General features: G+C 40.3%; 3 protein-coding genes across 5 annotated transcripts in view; 2 read left to right on the forward strand and 1 right to left on the reverse strand.

The window, feature by feature from the left end:
• Positions 1-10,568, forward strand: znf276 (zinc finger protein 276). Of its 3 annotated transcripts, none has more exons than XM_061036428.1 (12): positions 1-129; positions 1,557-1,861; positions 2,051-2,366; positions 2,468-2,514; positions 2,608-3,027; positions 4,643-4,724; positions 4,853-4,936; positions 5,029-5,145; positions 5,372-5,447; positions 6,730-6,847; positions 7,503-7,602; positions 7,736-10,568. In XM_061036428.1, the coding sequence occupies exons 2-12, from the start codon at positions 1,618-1,620 to the stop codon at positions 8,007-8,009; spliced, it is 1,878 nt and encodes a 625-aa protein (XP_060892411.1). In that variant the 5' UTR covers positions 1-129; positions 1,557-1,617; the 3' UTR covers positions 8,010-10,568. The 3 variants fall into 3 exon arrangements, with proteins under 3 accessions (XP_060892411.1, XP_060892410.1, XP_060892412.1); XM_061036427.1 differs by having other exon boundaries at positions 19-129; positions 1,554-1,861; XM_061036429.1 differs by having other exon boundaries at positions 19-129; positions 1,562-1,861.
• si:dkey-238o13.4 (uncharacterized protein LOC560780 homolog) overlaps positions 1-16,585 on the forward strand; it is a 171,544-nt gene that overhangs the window by 53,144 nt on the left and 101,815 nt on the right. The window lies entirely within an intron of this gene.
• The window catches only part of LOC132973154 (Fanconi anemia group A protein), a 20,661-nt gene continuing 14,492 nt past the window's right edge, over positions 10,417-16,585 (reverse strand). Inside the window, exons 28-42 of the mRNA XM_061036426.1 lie at positions 16,454-16,527; positions 16,230-16,358; positions 15,134-15,212; positions 14,568-14,743; positions 14,382-14,487; positions 14,181-14,240; positions 13,957-14,061; positions 13,270-13,385; positions 13,002-13,158; positions 12,441-12,503; positions 12,111-12,204; positions 11,857-11,932; positions 11,192-11,342; positions 11,000-11,098; positions 10,417-10,880 (exon numbers count right to left, since the gene is read on the reverse strand). Of these exons, the coding sequence (XP_060892409.1) occupies positions 10,782-10,880; positions 11,000-11,098; positions 11,192-11,342; positions 11,857-11,932; positions 12,111-12,204; positions 12,441-12,503; positions 13,002-13,158; positions 13,270-13,385; positions 13,957-14,061; positions 14,181-14,240; positions 14,382-14,487; positions 14,568-14,743; positions 15,134-15,212; positions 16,230-16,358; positions 16,454-16,527 (1,584 nt within the window). The 3' untranslated portion in view covers positions 10,417-10,781. The remainder of the gene's footprint in view (positions 10,881-10,999; positions 11,099-11,191; positions 11,343-11,856; positions 11,933-12,110; positions 12,205-12,440; positions 12,504-13,001; positions 13,159-13,269; positions 13,386-13,956; positions 14,062-14,180; positions 14,241-14,381; positions 14,488-14,567; positions 14,744-15,133; positions 15,213-16,229; positions 16,359-16,453; positions 16,528-16,585) is intronic.

The following is a 16,585-nucleotide window of genomic DNA, read 5'->3' on the forward strand; positions in this document are numbered from 1 at the left end:
CCGGGTTTTAATGTTTACATCTGGGAGCAGCGCTGGAGCCACACAGAGCTGTCTTTCTGGCTCATGAAAACAATGTTTTATACGAGAAACAACATGAGTTCCAAGTTCTAGGACTCGTATTAATCCACGGTAGGAAATGCATTTGTCATAAGGGTCATGCATTTTCACATTTTTACACACTAGTCAGAAAACGCATCTTTTCTGCTCATGCTAACAGCTAACGTTAGCTACCTGCATTAACACCTGCAAGAGGACACACAGTCGTGTTGTTTAAAGAAGATTTCAGACCTATCTGTTTGTTTTAAATTAAATACATAGACATTTCAGGTTGACTGTGGATACGGACAATGACTTTAATGTGAGAATAATTTATTTAGCTTATTAAATAGTCTTTGAATGGTTTATTATTCAACTTGTTTTTTAAATGTTTCTCCATGACTTTAAAAACTGTTATGTTGTTTAAATAAACTATTAACTATTACATATTATACCAAAATAATGATAAAGGAACAGATACAAACTTAAGGTTGACTCGTGATGTAATATTTGATGAGGAGTGTTTTTTTATGCTAACCAGTAATACATTAAGTTTTATATATTACATTATATTATATATTACTCTTCAAGTGTGAGAAGAGTTTATATATTATATTACATTATATTACTCTTCAAGTATGAGAAGAGTTTATATATGACGCTGTATTTGTTATACTTTACGATCTAATCTTTTAATAAATATGACCCATGGATGTCCAAGAGGCTGAGAATCTATGCAGCTTTGGCATAGTTTTAGGTAACTGTAGTAATGCTATTAATATCAAATACATATAAATGTGACTATTGATTTACATTTTTTAAAGCTAAATTAACAGTGGTGTCTATTTATAAACTGCAAAAGCAAACAGGATCATCAGAAATAAGATCGATTTGTTCAGTATACTTTCATTAATGATTGAAACCTGCTGCCCGGGAGTTGCTGTCAAACAATTTGAGCCACTGCACGCTGCAAAACAGCTTTTATTTTTCATTTATCATGGCAAAGATTCACTGTGAGAGAAAATTAACCCCTTAAAACATTAAAAAGACATATGAGTAACCACCTTGTCCACATGATGTGCCCAAAAAAATCATCACAAGACAAAATGTCCTCACAGAATGATTGATAGATTATTAACCGATCATGTCAGTGATGGCGACCTGATAATTTGTTAATGGTGAACACCAGAAACTCACCATGAGTTATGCATTACTCAGGCATTGCTTAAGTGTTTTTTCATTTTCTTTTTCAAGGGCTGCAGCCTCTGTACATAGGGCACACAAACTAACCACTCGTCCACCTGCTCATGAATTTTTAGCTGTGCAATTTTGTTAGTTTCAGAATCTTTCCACTGTCCTGTCCCTTCAATAGACAATCTTTAAAAATGTAATAAATAAAACATGACGAAATTACTGAAAAGCAACATATGTTTTATTAAATTGTGTTATATAATTCAAACAGATAAAAAACGGAAATAAACACATTGGAGCTTGTCTTAATTTGTACATCTTTTTAGCAGTACAGGCTGCAGTGCTCCATCATCAGGATCAGCTGCTGAGAGTCAAAGAAAATAATAAATTATGAAGAAGAAAAGTAGACGTCCAAAGTCGGAAACTTCAGGGCAGACTAGCACGACAAAGACCACAGTGAGCGGGGAGAAGAGGCAGACTGGAAGCAGAGGGAGACTGCGGAAGACTGTCCCTGTAACCACAGATGGTTTCTATCATGAAAACACTGCAAAAGACAAAACTGCCGACTCAGACTTCAGTGTTACAGCAGCTGACGACACACAAACACATCCAGGGAGCATGTCCAGACCCTCAGGTGAGTGTCTTTGTGTCAGTCCTAATGTGCTGGGTTTTTTTTGTCTCGTAAGGAGTTGACATTGCAAACAGGAGACACAAGTAGTACCATCAGACACGTTACAAATTACGTCCATTTACAAGTTTATGTTCCTTACTAAACATGACTACCAGTAAGAAAAAAAACATAATCTGATGTATGTCATTGCAGGTCGACTGTCAGCAGCTATCTGTCGCCTCTGCCACGGGAAGTTTTCTCCGCGCAGCCTGCGGCACGCCTTCGACAAGTGGCCTCGGGATTCTGTTGATATTGGCGAGGATGAATCCGACTCTGTGGTTCAGTCGCCCCTTTTATTCCACACAGACTTCCAGCGACTGGTCGGCGTTCAATTGGACCGTGACCCCCGGCTTTCAGAGTTCATCTGTAAGAAATGCCACGCCAAGTTCTACAAGTGCCACAGCATCCTGATCAGGTTTCTGCAGAGAGTCAACCTCCCGCCAGTGGGGAAAGAGAATCTCAAAAGCCAGTAAGTCCGCCTTCAAAGTTTGTATTTATTGTGGGGTTTTCCAAAAACTAAGGCAAAAAAAACTAGAATTACTATCAGCTGTTTTTTTTTTTTTTTTTCAGGAAGAACGCAAAGTGTCCAGAATCCTCAGTGAGCCAAAGCTCAAAAGGTAAAAAAAATAAATAAAAAGTCCATTCTCTTCTTCTGAGTACAACACAGGTCATCCCAATTGACAGAAACACATTCTGCTTTCTTCTTTTAGCACCACCTTCCTTTAGCTCGGACCCAAAGTGCCTCCACAGTCTAGTTTCCTGGGCTCATCACCACGGAGAGGGCTGCCACTTCTGCCCCGACCTGAAGGAGGTGCTGGAGGGCCAGTGCTGGGGCTCTGTGAAGGCCGTTTGGGGCTGTGTTGATGGTCACAGATACATCATGGACACTCAGTGCACAACTGCTACAAACCCAGGGTACACTTATAACCTCAGCACCGAAGCATTAGGGACTGGTAACGGTGAGAGGGTGATGTCAGAGGAGGAGGAACAGGAGGACGAGGGCGATGAAGAAGAGCAAGCCAGCAGGTATGGAAAGACTCCAGTGGGAAGTCTGCCTCAACACATCTCACCTGCAGTCCCAGCACAGACTCAGAGCTCAGTGATGGCAGACTGGAGCAGCAACACTGAAGGTGAGACTGAGAGTCCCAGGGTCCGAGAGGGTGTGAGTCATACAGAGTCTTTTTGTCGCCCCCTCAGAACAAAGGTCTGCCTCTTGTTTCTTTGCACTGAGAATCTTTTCAGTGCAAAATGTTTAAATAAAAAGGCAGCGTGCTATAAATCACTACATCTGATGATCCCACAGCAGCAGATACAAATAATGAATATGTGTAATAATGTTTGCTTTTGTAGCATCAATTTTAATTTGGCTCCGTTCCATAATCATATAAAAACTCCTCACAGGAACTTTAAGCCAAACCAAAAAAGTAAATCTGACATTGGTGTTGATCAATGAAATCAAAGACTGGGAAGTCATTGTAATGCCGTGAGCAACATCACATTACCGTATGCAATCAAAGAAAATACAACTAAAAGAAAACTTTTTTTATATCCCTCCCAATATGTGCTGGTATAAAAATCTTTTTACAGACTATGTAATGCTGAAAACAACGCTCGGTTATTTCTGTCCAGCAAAGTGCCCTCTGACTCTCATCACCATCTGCAGAAGATCACATCTGAGCAGACACTCTCCTGCACTAAAAGTGGCAAAATGATATATAATAATAATGTTAAACTAAAGTTATTTGTTTATTAAGAGAACAGTCTTCTGTGTACCTTAGTATGGTCCCATTAATAACTGTTATTTTATCCATTTAGAAAAATAGTGACAGAACCAAGTACGGCTGTTAACGTTCTTCGATACTAAGGTATCTTTCAATACCGCATGTGTCACAATGTCACAAAGGCTCCATTATTTTTATGTTCAATATTACCAAAAAGAACTGATAAGAAATCTACGGATCTACAGTCGTATTTTTAATCCAAAGCCGTCGATAGTGAAACGAGTGAGAGCATCGTCCGTTGAGTGACATAAGAGGAAAGTGAAGAGGGCGAGTGTTACACCCTACCATAAGGCGGCCCTATGGGGCTAACAACAATACACAAATTGACCCGTTAAAATACTTATAACACCTTAACAAAGTCAAAAAGAAGGGATTTATTACAATAACTTAAACTTAATGATAACAAAACACAACAGACAATCCCTGACTCAGAGGCACAGCAGTCCCAACTCCAAATGACTCTCTTTCTGCAGCCAGCACTGTGCTCTTAAGCACTGAGGCCAGGTGTGCCTCGTTGTGCAATTAGTTGCTTCACCTGGGCTGGAGAACAGAAAGGGAGAAGGGACAAACAGTGCAGGGAAACATACAGCCGTAACAGCGAGCAACGCTAATGAAAAGAAAGCTGTTAAAGACATTCATTTCATATTTTCTGATTGTTTACCAGCAGGTTCACTGTTAAGCGCGTACAGTATCAAAGCTATGCTAAAGCTTACAGAAAGGAGCAAAAGTTTGACAACATTTCTCAAATTTCAGTGCAGACTTCTATTTTTGTTGATGTGGTATCGTAACAGGTATCATGGTTTGATTTTTACTAATGCAACACTAGAACTTTTGCATTTTGATTACTCAGTAGATGTAAACACATCCAGTAGAGACCCAGATGATTGAAACTCATCACGATGAATTATTGTATCTGTTTGTTTGTATCAACCATTGACTCATAGTTGTGGTTTCCCTCTTTCAGTTTTTACAGGTCCTGTGGGGGCGCTGTCCACTCCTCAAACCCAGCTGCTGGAAAGAGTGGCTGACAGTGATCTGTCTGACAGGTTTGTGTCACTCTTTGTTCTTGTTGTATGAACACCAATGTAGTTTCAGGGTGCATCTCCGCCGTTCAAGAGATGAGATGGAGGTTAGGCCAGGACATCGAGAACATGGTTTTCTGTGTTTTTTTCAGGGGGATCTCAGAGGACGAGTTCGAGGAGAGAAGAAAAGCGGGTTTATCAGACGATGAGTTGTTCGAGCCGTATTCAGACAAGAGGTGGGCGTAGATATTCTTCAGCAAAACTTTGTTGTTACTTTTTAAACAGCTAAAGTGGGCTGAATGTGACAATAATCATCTCCCCCCCCCAGAGCTCACAGGGTGACTGTCCCTAAGAGAAAAAAAAGCCCAAAAGTCCTGGAGGAGCCCAAAATCAAAAAGAAACCCGGACCTAAACCCGGCTGGAAAAACAAGTTCAAACCCAAAGCGTAAGTCGGCACATTTGATTGAACTTGAATCTTACCTTTTCTACATACATAGACATATCTCAGCATAAGAGTGTGTTGTCCATCCAACTTAGAAGCACATTGCACTCTGTTGAAATTGAAGTCCAAGCTTTGTTTCATGTATTTTAGTCCATTTTGATAACTTGTTTGGTTAACATGTCCATTAACTAATATAACTCTAGTAATGCTGTTGTGTTTTTATTTTAAGAGAGGAGCTGCCCAACATCTACAAGTGTCCTTATCAGGGCTGCACAGCCGTCTACAGGGCTCCTGACGGTTTGAAGGTGAGACTTCACTCAGACTTTCAAAATGTATTTAGTGAAACAGGTTCTGTAATTGTTCTTCTGCTGATTCCCTGGTAGTTCTTCTTCCTATGTAGGTCCAGTTAAAAGGCAAACTTCGTAAAGTGGCATTGCAGACTAATAGTCCTGATGGTGGCACAGAATAAGAATCAGAATTGGGGTTTATTGCCAAGTACATTTACACATACAAGGAATTTGACTTGGTGTATTGATGCTGAACAATTAAGAAGGAAATAAAGCAGAACTAGCAACAACTTAATAGTACAGTATAAGAAGCTATTACAATATATAAAATAGAATTTAAAAAATGTAAAATAAAAAACACAAAATGTACAAAAGGTGCAATGTAGGAGCTGTGCAGTGGACTATGAGAAAAAAATCTTAATGTGTGTAACTACCTACATTTAAAAACTAGAAATAATAATAATGGTTATTACTTTATGCAACTGAAACCAAAAGGTAGAGTAATTAGAGCAAGAGTGAATCAGATTCTTGGAGCCGGCAGGAAGTCATCATTTTTCTCCAAAACTTTAGAACTAGGGGCGCCGGTAGCCTAGGGGTTATGCTGCGCGCCCAATGTACGGGGGCTATAGTCCTCGTCCCAGCAACCGGTGGTTTCAAATCTGAACTCAGCCCTTTGCTGTATGTCATCCTCCACTCTCTCCTCTCAATAATTCCTGTCTCTCTTCAGCTGCCCTATCTAATAAACGCAAAAATATCTTTAGAAAAACATTCGAACTGGAAAGGTCTGTTCAAAGGTGCCAACTTAGTGCGATGCATCAACTTTCACTGGATGAATAATGATGTTTATTACTATCAGAGGTTAGTATTTAGTATCCTATACAAAGTTCATTTAATTAAATTTTCTGTTTGAAAAAGACATTTCATGTGCAGAAAAAGTAAATTACTTATGTTGAATAAGAAAAGATGAAACCATAATCCTTCACTGGATGTTGAAGATGTGTTAAAGCTTTTATTGTAAGATGGTAATATGTAGTCCAAACCAACATGAGAAGTGTCAAACATCAGAACCACACCTGAGCTGTTTTAACAGAATGACAGTCTTTGTAGTAAACTCATCAGTGCAGTCACTGAGGTGACCGTATAACAGCGGCCTCTTCATTATTGCACACAATGCTGTAATGAAGACAATGCAACCTTACTACCATTAAGAAGGATAAATTAACATCTGTTTATTGAATTTGAAAGTGTTTATAAAGTTGCCAGTTGTATGACAGCTTCTATTCAATTGTGGGGTTTTTAGAAGCACATCAAGGAGCATCATGAGGAGATGAGACAGCGACCCTGTCCTCATCCCGGCTGCAACAAGGTTTTTATGATCGACCGCTACCTGCAGCGACACATCAAGCTCATCCACACAGGTGAGTTCAACACCAAGATTTAAGTTTCTTTTCAGACTCTGTGTCTTTCTGAAAAGATTATCCGAGCATTATATTGATTATGTGTATTGTGTATATGTTGCTGTGTTCTTTATACAGTTTTCCTTTAATTTGATTTAAAAAAATGTTTTTTGTTGTTGAATTTAAAGCCTGCATCATGATCCATACAGCTCTGGGAAAAATTAAGAGAAACAAAAAACGTTTTCCTATTTGTATTCAAATAACTAAATACTAATAATTTCCCGTATGAAGAGTTCAGAAATCAATATCTAGCCTAACAAAGCTGGTTTTGAATTACAGATTTCTTGTCTCTTGGCATGCTCTCCACCAGTTTTCACATTACTGTCAGGTGATATTATGACTCATTAGACGCAGAAACTCAAGTAGCTTGTCTTTCGATGGCTTGTAAGATGATCACCAAATCAATACCTCGTTTTGTAAAAAGAAACAGATGGTCCTGGGTTGAAATTCAGCAGACACTTGAATTAAATGACTTTCATGCATGTCATGGTGCTGAGTAGTCTTTACATTTTCTCCAGAGCTGTATATTACCAAATGTTTGACAAAAACATAACCCTGGTAGTTTGAGGTGTTGATGCATGGTTTGTCATGTGCTTCATTTGATCTGTGAGTACAGAGGAGAGGAACTACATTTGTGACCAGTGCGGCCAAACGTTCAAACAAAGAAAACACCTTTCAGTTCACCAGATGAGACATTCAGGGGCCAAGCCACTCCAGTAAGTACTGTCTATGTATGCTGCCATAAAATAAATACAAATTAGATTTAAAAATGAGTTATTCAATTTAAAGAGCAGAAAAAAGACAGAGGGCACACTGGAAATGTTGACAGGTTGTTTTCTTCCCCTCTAGATGTGAGGTGTGTGGTTTCCAGTGTCGCCAGCGTGCATCGCTAAAATACCACATGACCAAACACAAGGCGGAGGCTGACTTGGAATTTGCGTGTCTGATGTGTGGAAAACGCTTCGAAAAGGCCCATAACCTGAATGTACACATGTCTATGGTTCACCCGCTGACTCAGGCCGAGGGTCAGAGAGGCAGCAGCCAGCCGCAGCAGCCGCTCTATGCCAACCTGCACACCATCACTCTGACCGGGGAGGTGGTTCAGCAAGACCAGGACAGATGACAGCAGGGGCTCCGAGTACAGATCTGCTGCAAGAGTACATAAACTGTGGGGAAGGGACCAGTCCTGAAGATCTTTGCTGTAGTTTCCAGATTTTCAGGTTCAGCACTTGGACAGCGATGGTCAGCTTCTGACTTCACCGACCTATAGAGAACTGGCTCAGTTCTTTATCGATGTAGCATTTTAGCTTAGCTTTTGTATCATAATGTCAAAGTCAAATTTCATATTCCAGTTTGCTTCGACATTAACTTATAATTCAGAGGATGTTGACCAGGCTTGTGTCAATTAGATTATCTTATGGGCAGCTCTTAAAGGGTAATTGGGTATCTTAAAAACCTGGACTATTCTTTTATATGTTGGAATCTAAATTAAGTTTTTGTGAAAGCGTGAAGCATTTTTCAGGAAACCAGATGAGCCATTTTGCCTTCTTTAAAGCCTCCGAACTTGTTTTGAGTGAAACAATTTCTTACCCACAAAACAGATGATGCTTGAATCTGAACCTTTTCTAAAATGTATTAATCAAGGCAGCATTTCCTGTATTCTGTGATGTAAAATGACTGTTGTTGTTTTTCAGTGGAGTCCGGTGGCTTTAAAGAATGCGATGTAACAGCCGTTTCTGGTTCCAACATCTATTTGCCCTCAAACAATAAATTATTTCTTGTTGTCAGACACTTAAAATAACAATCTGAACCTGTAGTGTTAAAAACTCTTGTAGTGGATGTACATTGTTCAGGTGCATTTGCCACAAGGGATTATTTTGCATACATCGTGCTTATAGACAGTTTAATGGCTGCTGGTTAATGCATTCAGCGTGAGCAGTTCCAACACTTAAATATCTATCCATAATCGGATATCTATACTTCTCATCTCTATAGGGGTTGCTGGGGTCTGGAACAGATCACAGCTGTCATTGGTTAAGAGGCGGGGTAAAGCCTGGACTGGTCGCCTGTCAATCACAGGGCTGACATACAGAGAAAAAACAATTACCTGTCACTCAAACTTCTGGGCACTTCAGGCACTAATTAATCTAAAAAAGCGTGTCTGGACAATGGGAGGACTACAGGGTATCCAGAGTGAACCCATTCAGGCACAGCGAGAGCATGCAAACAAGCCAATTACTCAAACTAGGGGCTGACAGATTATCGACCTGGCTGATTATCGGAGGCCGATATTTTGCATTTGGCTGATTATCAGACAGTATCACCGTTTTATTCTAACGATTTTGGCTTCGCTGCAGGTGTGTCTTTCCATCTGGGTCTGTTTTCAAACTCCACTCTGTCTCACCCAATGTGCCGCCCACAACACTATCTGATTGGCTAGACGTCACACGATAATAGCCAATCAACACTGAAGCCTGTGTTCCACTGACATGCACAGAGACGAGAGCAGCCTAAAGCAGGAGAAACTCAAGTTGAGCAATTAAATAAAAGTTTAGTGCTGGCGTTTGTTAGTTTCTGAATTCTAAATTTTGTCCAATTATTTTTATACAGTAAATGTATATCAGTTCTAACTATCATTTATCGGTCTCATAAACTAATAATCGGCCCTAAAAAAAACAATATTGGTCGACCCCTAATTCCAACCAGGAACCGTCCTGCCAACCCCTGCATCACTGTGCAGCCCTGAACTTGAAGATGCAAGAAAAAACATGCAAACTGTGGGCTAAGGTTGGAAAAGATCTGCTTTTTCTTCTAATATATTTCAAGGATCCAATCTGTCATTCCAAAATTCAACATTTTATTGTCGTCAGGTATTTTAAGCTGTTTGTTTGGGAAGCAGGAGGCTCTTCTTCAGATATAACATTGACAAAACATGTCTGTGCAACCTGATGATGGAGGGCCATTCAGGATCTCATAGTTTCTGTGTCAGCAGGTATATGAACTTGAGAGGGTTCAACCGTAAACAGTCAACTATCTGAAAGCAGAAAAGACTTCACAAACCTTATTCTGGCTTTGAAAGTTGTAATCCTTTAGATTTCTGTTCATTTTTGAGAAGTAGATCATTTAAAGGTGCAGCTACGTAAACATTGTGTTGTTATATTACACATTCAGTCAATAATGTATTTAATTGTCCTGAAGATTGTTCCCTTGTGGAGTTGGAGATAATTATAATAAGTAATAAGTGAACACATAAAGTGTCTTTTCTGTAAAAAGTGTATAAAATGGTTTGATTTCATGAGACTTCAGTATTATAACTTGAGGGGACGACAGCTACATCTGAGGTGTTACAGGTGTGATGTAAAGATGAATTTACACTTCATGTGGACTAAATGAATCCATGCACTCATTTTGATTTCACAGCTGAAGTACAATGCAGCATCCAGCGGATAGAAACTGCTTCAGTGTTAGTCAGATAATGCAATATTGTAATCATGTAACATCCTCGCAGTGCAGAGAGTTACACAGAATCATTTCCTCAGACATTCAGTTTTATTAAGTCACTGTTTTTTATGAACTTGTTACAATGCTGAGTCTGTGTTGTAAACAGTGGAAAGGGCTTCAGATGTACATGTGTGTTATAAAGTACTGTGTCTATAATGTGAATAAATGTTAACTTTTTTTTTACAAAGCTGTGTATAAACAGTTTTTGACTCTTTCCTGTTTAAATCTGAACAGTTGAATAAATATCACAACAGGTACATGTGTCTGTGGGACGTAAAATAGATTAACATTTGAACAAACGGCTGTACAATTGAAAAGGGGAGACGTTTCTGTAAAGTATATTTAACTGATCACTTTAGATAACGTCTTTGATTGAACATGAGTGTGTAGCTGTTTACAGGAAGTCCATCTCGGGGCTGAGGCTTTGAGGGTCGAGCTGCACAGAGAGAGCTGCTGCCACCTCTGGGTCCAGGTCTGCACACTGAGACTGCAGCTGGACCAGGAAACACAATAAAGCAGGGATAAAAAATACAGTTTGAGGGAGGTGTCCTTGATAAAAGATTTTACCAGGAGGCACAATACAGATTTATACGATGTGTTTGTGTGTGTAACCTGTGCGAGTTGGCTGGCGGACAGAGCAGATGGAGACGTCCGTGAAATCGCTCTCAGAAGAAACTGCTTGGCCTGCCTCAGAATCTTGAAAGGCTCCATCTGACAATACAATGAACAGATTTAACATCAAGTGTGATGTTACAACTTTGAGTGACAGCGTCTAGACACCGAGAAAAACCATGACTTGATCACCTGATGGTCAGAGTGCTCAGTTGTTGGTGTAAGGTTGTGTCCCTCCAGGAAAAGCTCCAGCAGATTGATGTAGCAGAGAACAGCTGTATGAAGGAACCCTGGACCACTCACAGCTCTCTGACGCAGCTCAGCACTCTGCTGGAGCAGCAGGCTAAACACACACAGACAGATTAAAGGTAGGTTCAGGTATTTGTGAACATTTTTAAGCATACGACACCGTTATATTATCCTTTTTCTAATGTTAATGTTGATCATGGACAGACTTAGGTATGTTATTACTGTAAGTATCTACATAGATTTTCAAAGCTGAAATTAATGTTTTTTTAATGCATATTTTCAGACAAAGTCCTTGTTGCAGCAGCCGTGGGTTCAATTCCGATCTAAGCACTTTAGTCCATGTCACCCTCCCACCCACCCACTCCTTTCCTTCCAAGGTTTTCTCTCTCTCTTCAGCTGTCCTGTCAAATAAAAGCTAAAAAAACCCCCCAAAAGTTTTGGCTTTAAATGCCCTTTACTGAGAAGACAGGACAGTGCATAGAGTTTGAACCAAGGATGGAGGCGGAGGCGTAGATGACCAAGGGTGGGAGTTCAACCCGGGGCTGTCATTGGAGGACTGTGGCGTCTGCACATGGGGCACAACATTTGATGTTTGGAAAAACACTTACCTGTAGAAGGCCCAAGGCATCAGTCGGGTAAACTCATCTGATGTCACCATGGTTACCAAATGGTAAACATTTTTATCTAGAGCCAGGGAAAAATGAGCCCAGTTACAGTATTTAGTCATGTATACATATTTAAAATAGAAATAACTTAATGCCAGAGCTAGTGGCATTGAGTTAAACTACTAAATAATTATTACCAGGCAACAAGAATGATGTATACAGCTTAGTGAACCAATACGTGACAATAGAAGAAATACCATTTGAATTAAAAATGAGCAGCCAGTCAGCTGAGTCCACCAACACTCGCAGCAGCTCAGTGCAAAAAGTCCTGGTTTTCTGGTGGCTCTTCTCCTACAGCAGTAATCAGACAGATAAGGACATGAGGATTACTTCATCTTCTAAACAGACAGACTCAGCTAACAAGACTGTCAAAATACAACAGCTAGCACCACAGAATTTAAATGTATGTTACTCATTCGGTACGAGCTGGGGCTGAAATACAGATCTGTAATACCTACTCCTTTACTACATCCACCCTAAACATAACATAACATAACCTGTTTGAGGAAATCATTTGTGGCAGTTACCTGAGGAAACAGAAGTGCTGACAGATAGTCGTTTACAAACAGGAAAAACAGAAGAACCACCACCTGCAGAAAGAAATGATACAGCAGCAGGTAAATTCACAAGAGGTGGGAAACATACACAGAGGAAATTTTAGCTTTTTACAGAACAGGCATAATACAATCAATGATAGATGAACCAATGAATCAACCACTAACACCTTCAAATGTACTGTAGGGTAGTTTAAAGTAATTAAGAACATGTAGCTCTTCATAGTTTGTGTACAAAAGTTTTTATTTGTAAAGGAACAGAAGCTGTCAGTCGAGTGTAGTGGTGTGGAAAACTTCACCACAATTATGTTTATAATTTTTTTGTTACTTTTCTTGAACTGAATATTATTTACAAACTATTACTACGGGCAATTACCTGCATGACTTGAATTCAACAATGTTCATCAAGTCAGCATTATACCAAATAAATACCTTACTACATACATTTATAAACTACATTTTTTCAGAGGTTTCATGAACACAGTCCTTGGTTTGCATTGACTCTTTGTAAGTGAATTGGTTCTTGATGCTCACCTGTTTCGTCCTCTCTGGTCTCAGCTTATTTATGGCAGCACTAAAACCCTGTGGGTCATAACCGCAGCCTCGCCAGGCACAGTGGAGGCAGGCGGCCAGCAGCAGAGCTGAAGCTGCAGGTACTGGTGGTGACGACGACAGCGGATCCTTCTCTAAACTGAACACCACACAATCAAAATCGGCACTAAGTTCTCTTTATTCCATACACCTACAGTACGTTACAGTATAGTTTTAAAAAGTAGTGAGAAATGAGAATGAGGTTTGGTACCTGGATGCCCAGCTGTGACAGTCAGTGAGGAGCTGCAGCTGCTCTGGCAAAGGCTCTCCATCACACAGACGACGCCACAGAGACAACAGCAAAGGAGACAGACGCTCCCACCAGTGCTACACAAACACATGCAAAACAAATACACATTGACAACTCAGTTAAAGCTCCTGTAAACTCCTTTAACTGTTATAAACAGACTGAAATGAAAACTGATGGCTCTCTATGACCTAAAGAAGCAATCTTTGATCATATCTATACAGTTCTTTTTAAAGCCTATATCTGCTGCTGCAGGCTGCTGGGTAGGTGTCAGACAAAGTGATTCAAAGCAGAACTGCAGAACCAGCCTTGCTTTACATTTTCCGCAGCAAAGAATCATAGTGAGTGATATGTTTTACTTTTAAAGACATCAGGATGAGCGTTTTATCATAAAATACTAATTTCACATGTACAGACCAACATAGGCAAATCATTAAAAAGTTCAAACTGATCATATTATTGGATCTGACAGGAAAGTTGAGGCAGAGAACCAAGCCTGGCAGTCACACTTTTCTACATCTCATCCTGGTTTTTCTTGGTAAATATAACTTGTGTTGGCAGACAATATTTGCAAGAATCTGTGCTGGATTCTTGGACATCCTTGTAAATAAGTAAATAAAGATCATCAGCTATATGAAGAACAAACATTACCACTGTGGAGAGCAGGAGAAGAGGACAGTGTAGACTGATCTGAGACCAGCCTCTGTTGACTTCCTCCGTTGAGCGACCACAACGTACACTCGCACATAACACACCCTGCAGAGAAAAACAAAGACAGCTCCATCACTTGTTTATTTTTTACCCAGAACTCGTACACATACTGAGGCGCATTTTGTTTTGAGTCTTTTTTTGTATTTAAACAAAGCGGTCCTCACTTTCAGGAGGTGTGCCGTCAGATGGAAAGACAGCAAACCAGCTGGAGAACACGCCTGCCTCTGTTACATGAAGCGGAGAGGAAAGCAGAGAAGTAAGGTTGGGAGCAGTATACATTTGACTTAAGCGGACACTTCTCATACACAATCACTGCACATCTTATCAGATTTGGTAAACATTGATACAACATTTCAACAGATGACCTGATGCTGGTTGACATGTTCAATCAGCTTGTTGCAGTCCAGAACTGTCCTCCCTCCTTCAGTCTTTATATGAACGATCAACACAGCTGGGAGAGCCAGCAGCACTCTGCAACATGCAGACATTATCTTTAGTGACCATACATTCAAGTCATGTGTGTGTGTGTGTGTGTGTGTGTGTGTGTGTACCTGTTCCATGTGTTCAGTGTGTGTTGCAGGTTGAGCTCGGTGCTCACGCTGGGAGAAGCTGAGGTCCCCGGAGGAGAACATCTCTGATTCACCAACTCATAAAGGGAGTCACACACATCAGCTCTTCCTCGACGGCTTCTAGAGAGGTCGGTCACTTCCATCTCATAGACAAGCTCCTACACACTCACACAAGAGACACAGGTTGGAGACCAAAACATGACGGTAATCAACAGTTTTTACTTATGTAAGCTGAACTGATGTGACTGACACACACACACACACACACACACACACACACACACACACACACACACACACACACACACACACACACACACACACACACACACACACACACACACACACACACACACACACACACACACACACACACACACACACACACACACACACACACACACACACACACACACACACACACACACACACACACACACACACACACACACACACACACACACACACACACACACACACACACACACACACACACACACACACACACACACACACACACACACACACACAGTATACAGAGTACACACCTGTAATCTAGACAGGATGTCTGGCAGACAGGTTCCGGTTTCTGAAACTCTGTGATGAAGTTTTTCGAGGCTCTCGTTGCTGTCGACATAAAATTCATGGATATGTTACATTTTTCCGAAATGTAAAATTAAAGTGGGTATGATGGACTGCTGAATTTTTAAGACAAGAGCACTACGCGTGTAGACCATGACTCTGCACACACATGGGGGGGGTCGATGGTCTCATTCACTTAACGTTTTTATGAAGTCTCAAAAATCTCAAAACTAAATGACGCAGAGTTCAAGAAGACATTCACCCAAATTTTTCTTATCCGAGATTTTGTTCTTTTTAGCTCAATTCAAAATCTACAAACACCTGAGGACATACACATGTTTGAGTACTGAGTGCAAAATTATCATGTCTTGCTTAATTTAAATTCTTTATGCTTCATTTTCAGGAACTTCTTGAGAAAACAGATTCAAGAAAAACTTAGATGTTGGTAAGGAGGCCCAATCATCTTAGATCTGCTGCTCATGAGTCGCTTTTCATATAAATGTTTTCAACCAGGCTGCATTACTGTGGTCAGAGTGGAATCGCCTAAAAATATTCTATCAGGAATAGAGAAATATGCTTTTTTTTTAAACAAGAGCAGCTCTTACCACCAGAAACAAAACGGTCATTGAAACCATGCAGAACACACGAGAAGCATGTATATCTAATAATAATGCAAAAGAAAGCTAATGGAATTAAGGGAGCCATGTCACACTTTATGTTAAAATAGTTCCCTGTCTGAGACGGTCGAGCACTTTAACATGCATTATCCCAAAAGGGCCTTAAATACCTGATGAAGAGGCACTTTTTAAACACAGTCAGCGACATATGCTTCAGGTGTCATACATGCCAACTTCCACACATAAACTTGACTATCATGTCCTTTTGGAGGTTCCTGTCAAATAGAACCCCCCCCCCCAAAGGACAACCTCTGAATGAAACCAGTCTGTATCCTTCAGCTACACAAAAGAAAAACATGTGAAGGCATTTTTTTTAGCCAACATGCATTTACAACACAAAATATAACAAACACAATTTTCTTTTTAAGAACATGCACACACCCACCAGTGCTGCTGGTCCATGATGGCACTAAGCAGATGAGTGCACAGGTTCTTCATGTCTCCTCCACAGCCTCCCTGCTCCACTGAAAGAGGCAGGTAGTGCTCCAAGCAGGCCCACTGCTGGTACTCCTGACTTTATTCACACAAACACACAAAGTTACCATGTGAATAAACATTTCGTATGCTGTGTGTCTAATGGCACATGTGAAAGTGTGTTTTCTGCCTCACCGTTCTGGATCTGACAGGGCGTCTTCACTTCTCTGTACATGGAGCTCATTGGCCAGCCATTCTGAGAACAATAACTTTACAAACAATCCATCCATCAGTTAAATTTAACATCAAAGTGAATATTTCAAAGCC

The sequence above is a fragment of the Labrus mixtus genome, chromosome 4 (genome assembly GCF_963584025.1).
Source record: "Labrus mixtus chromosome 4, fLabMix1.1, whole genome shotgun sequence".
Lineage (NCBI taxonomy): Eukaryota > Metazoa > Chordata > Actinopteri > Labriformes > Labridae > Labrus > Labrus mixtus.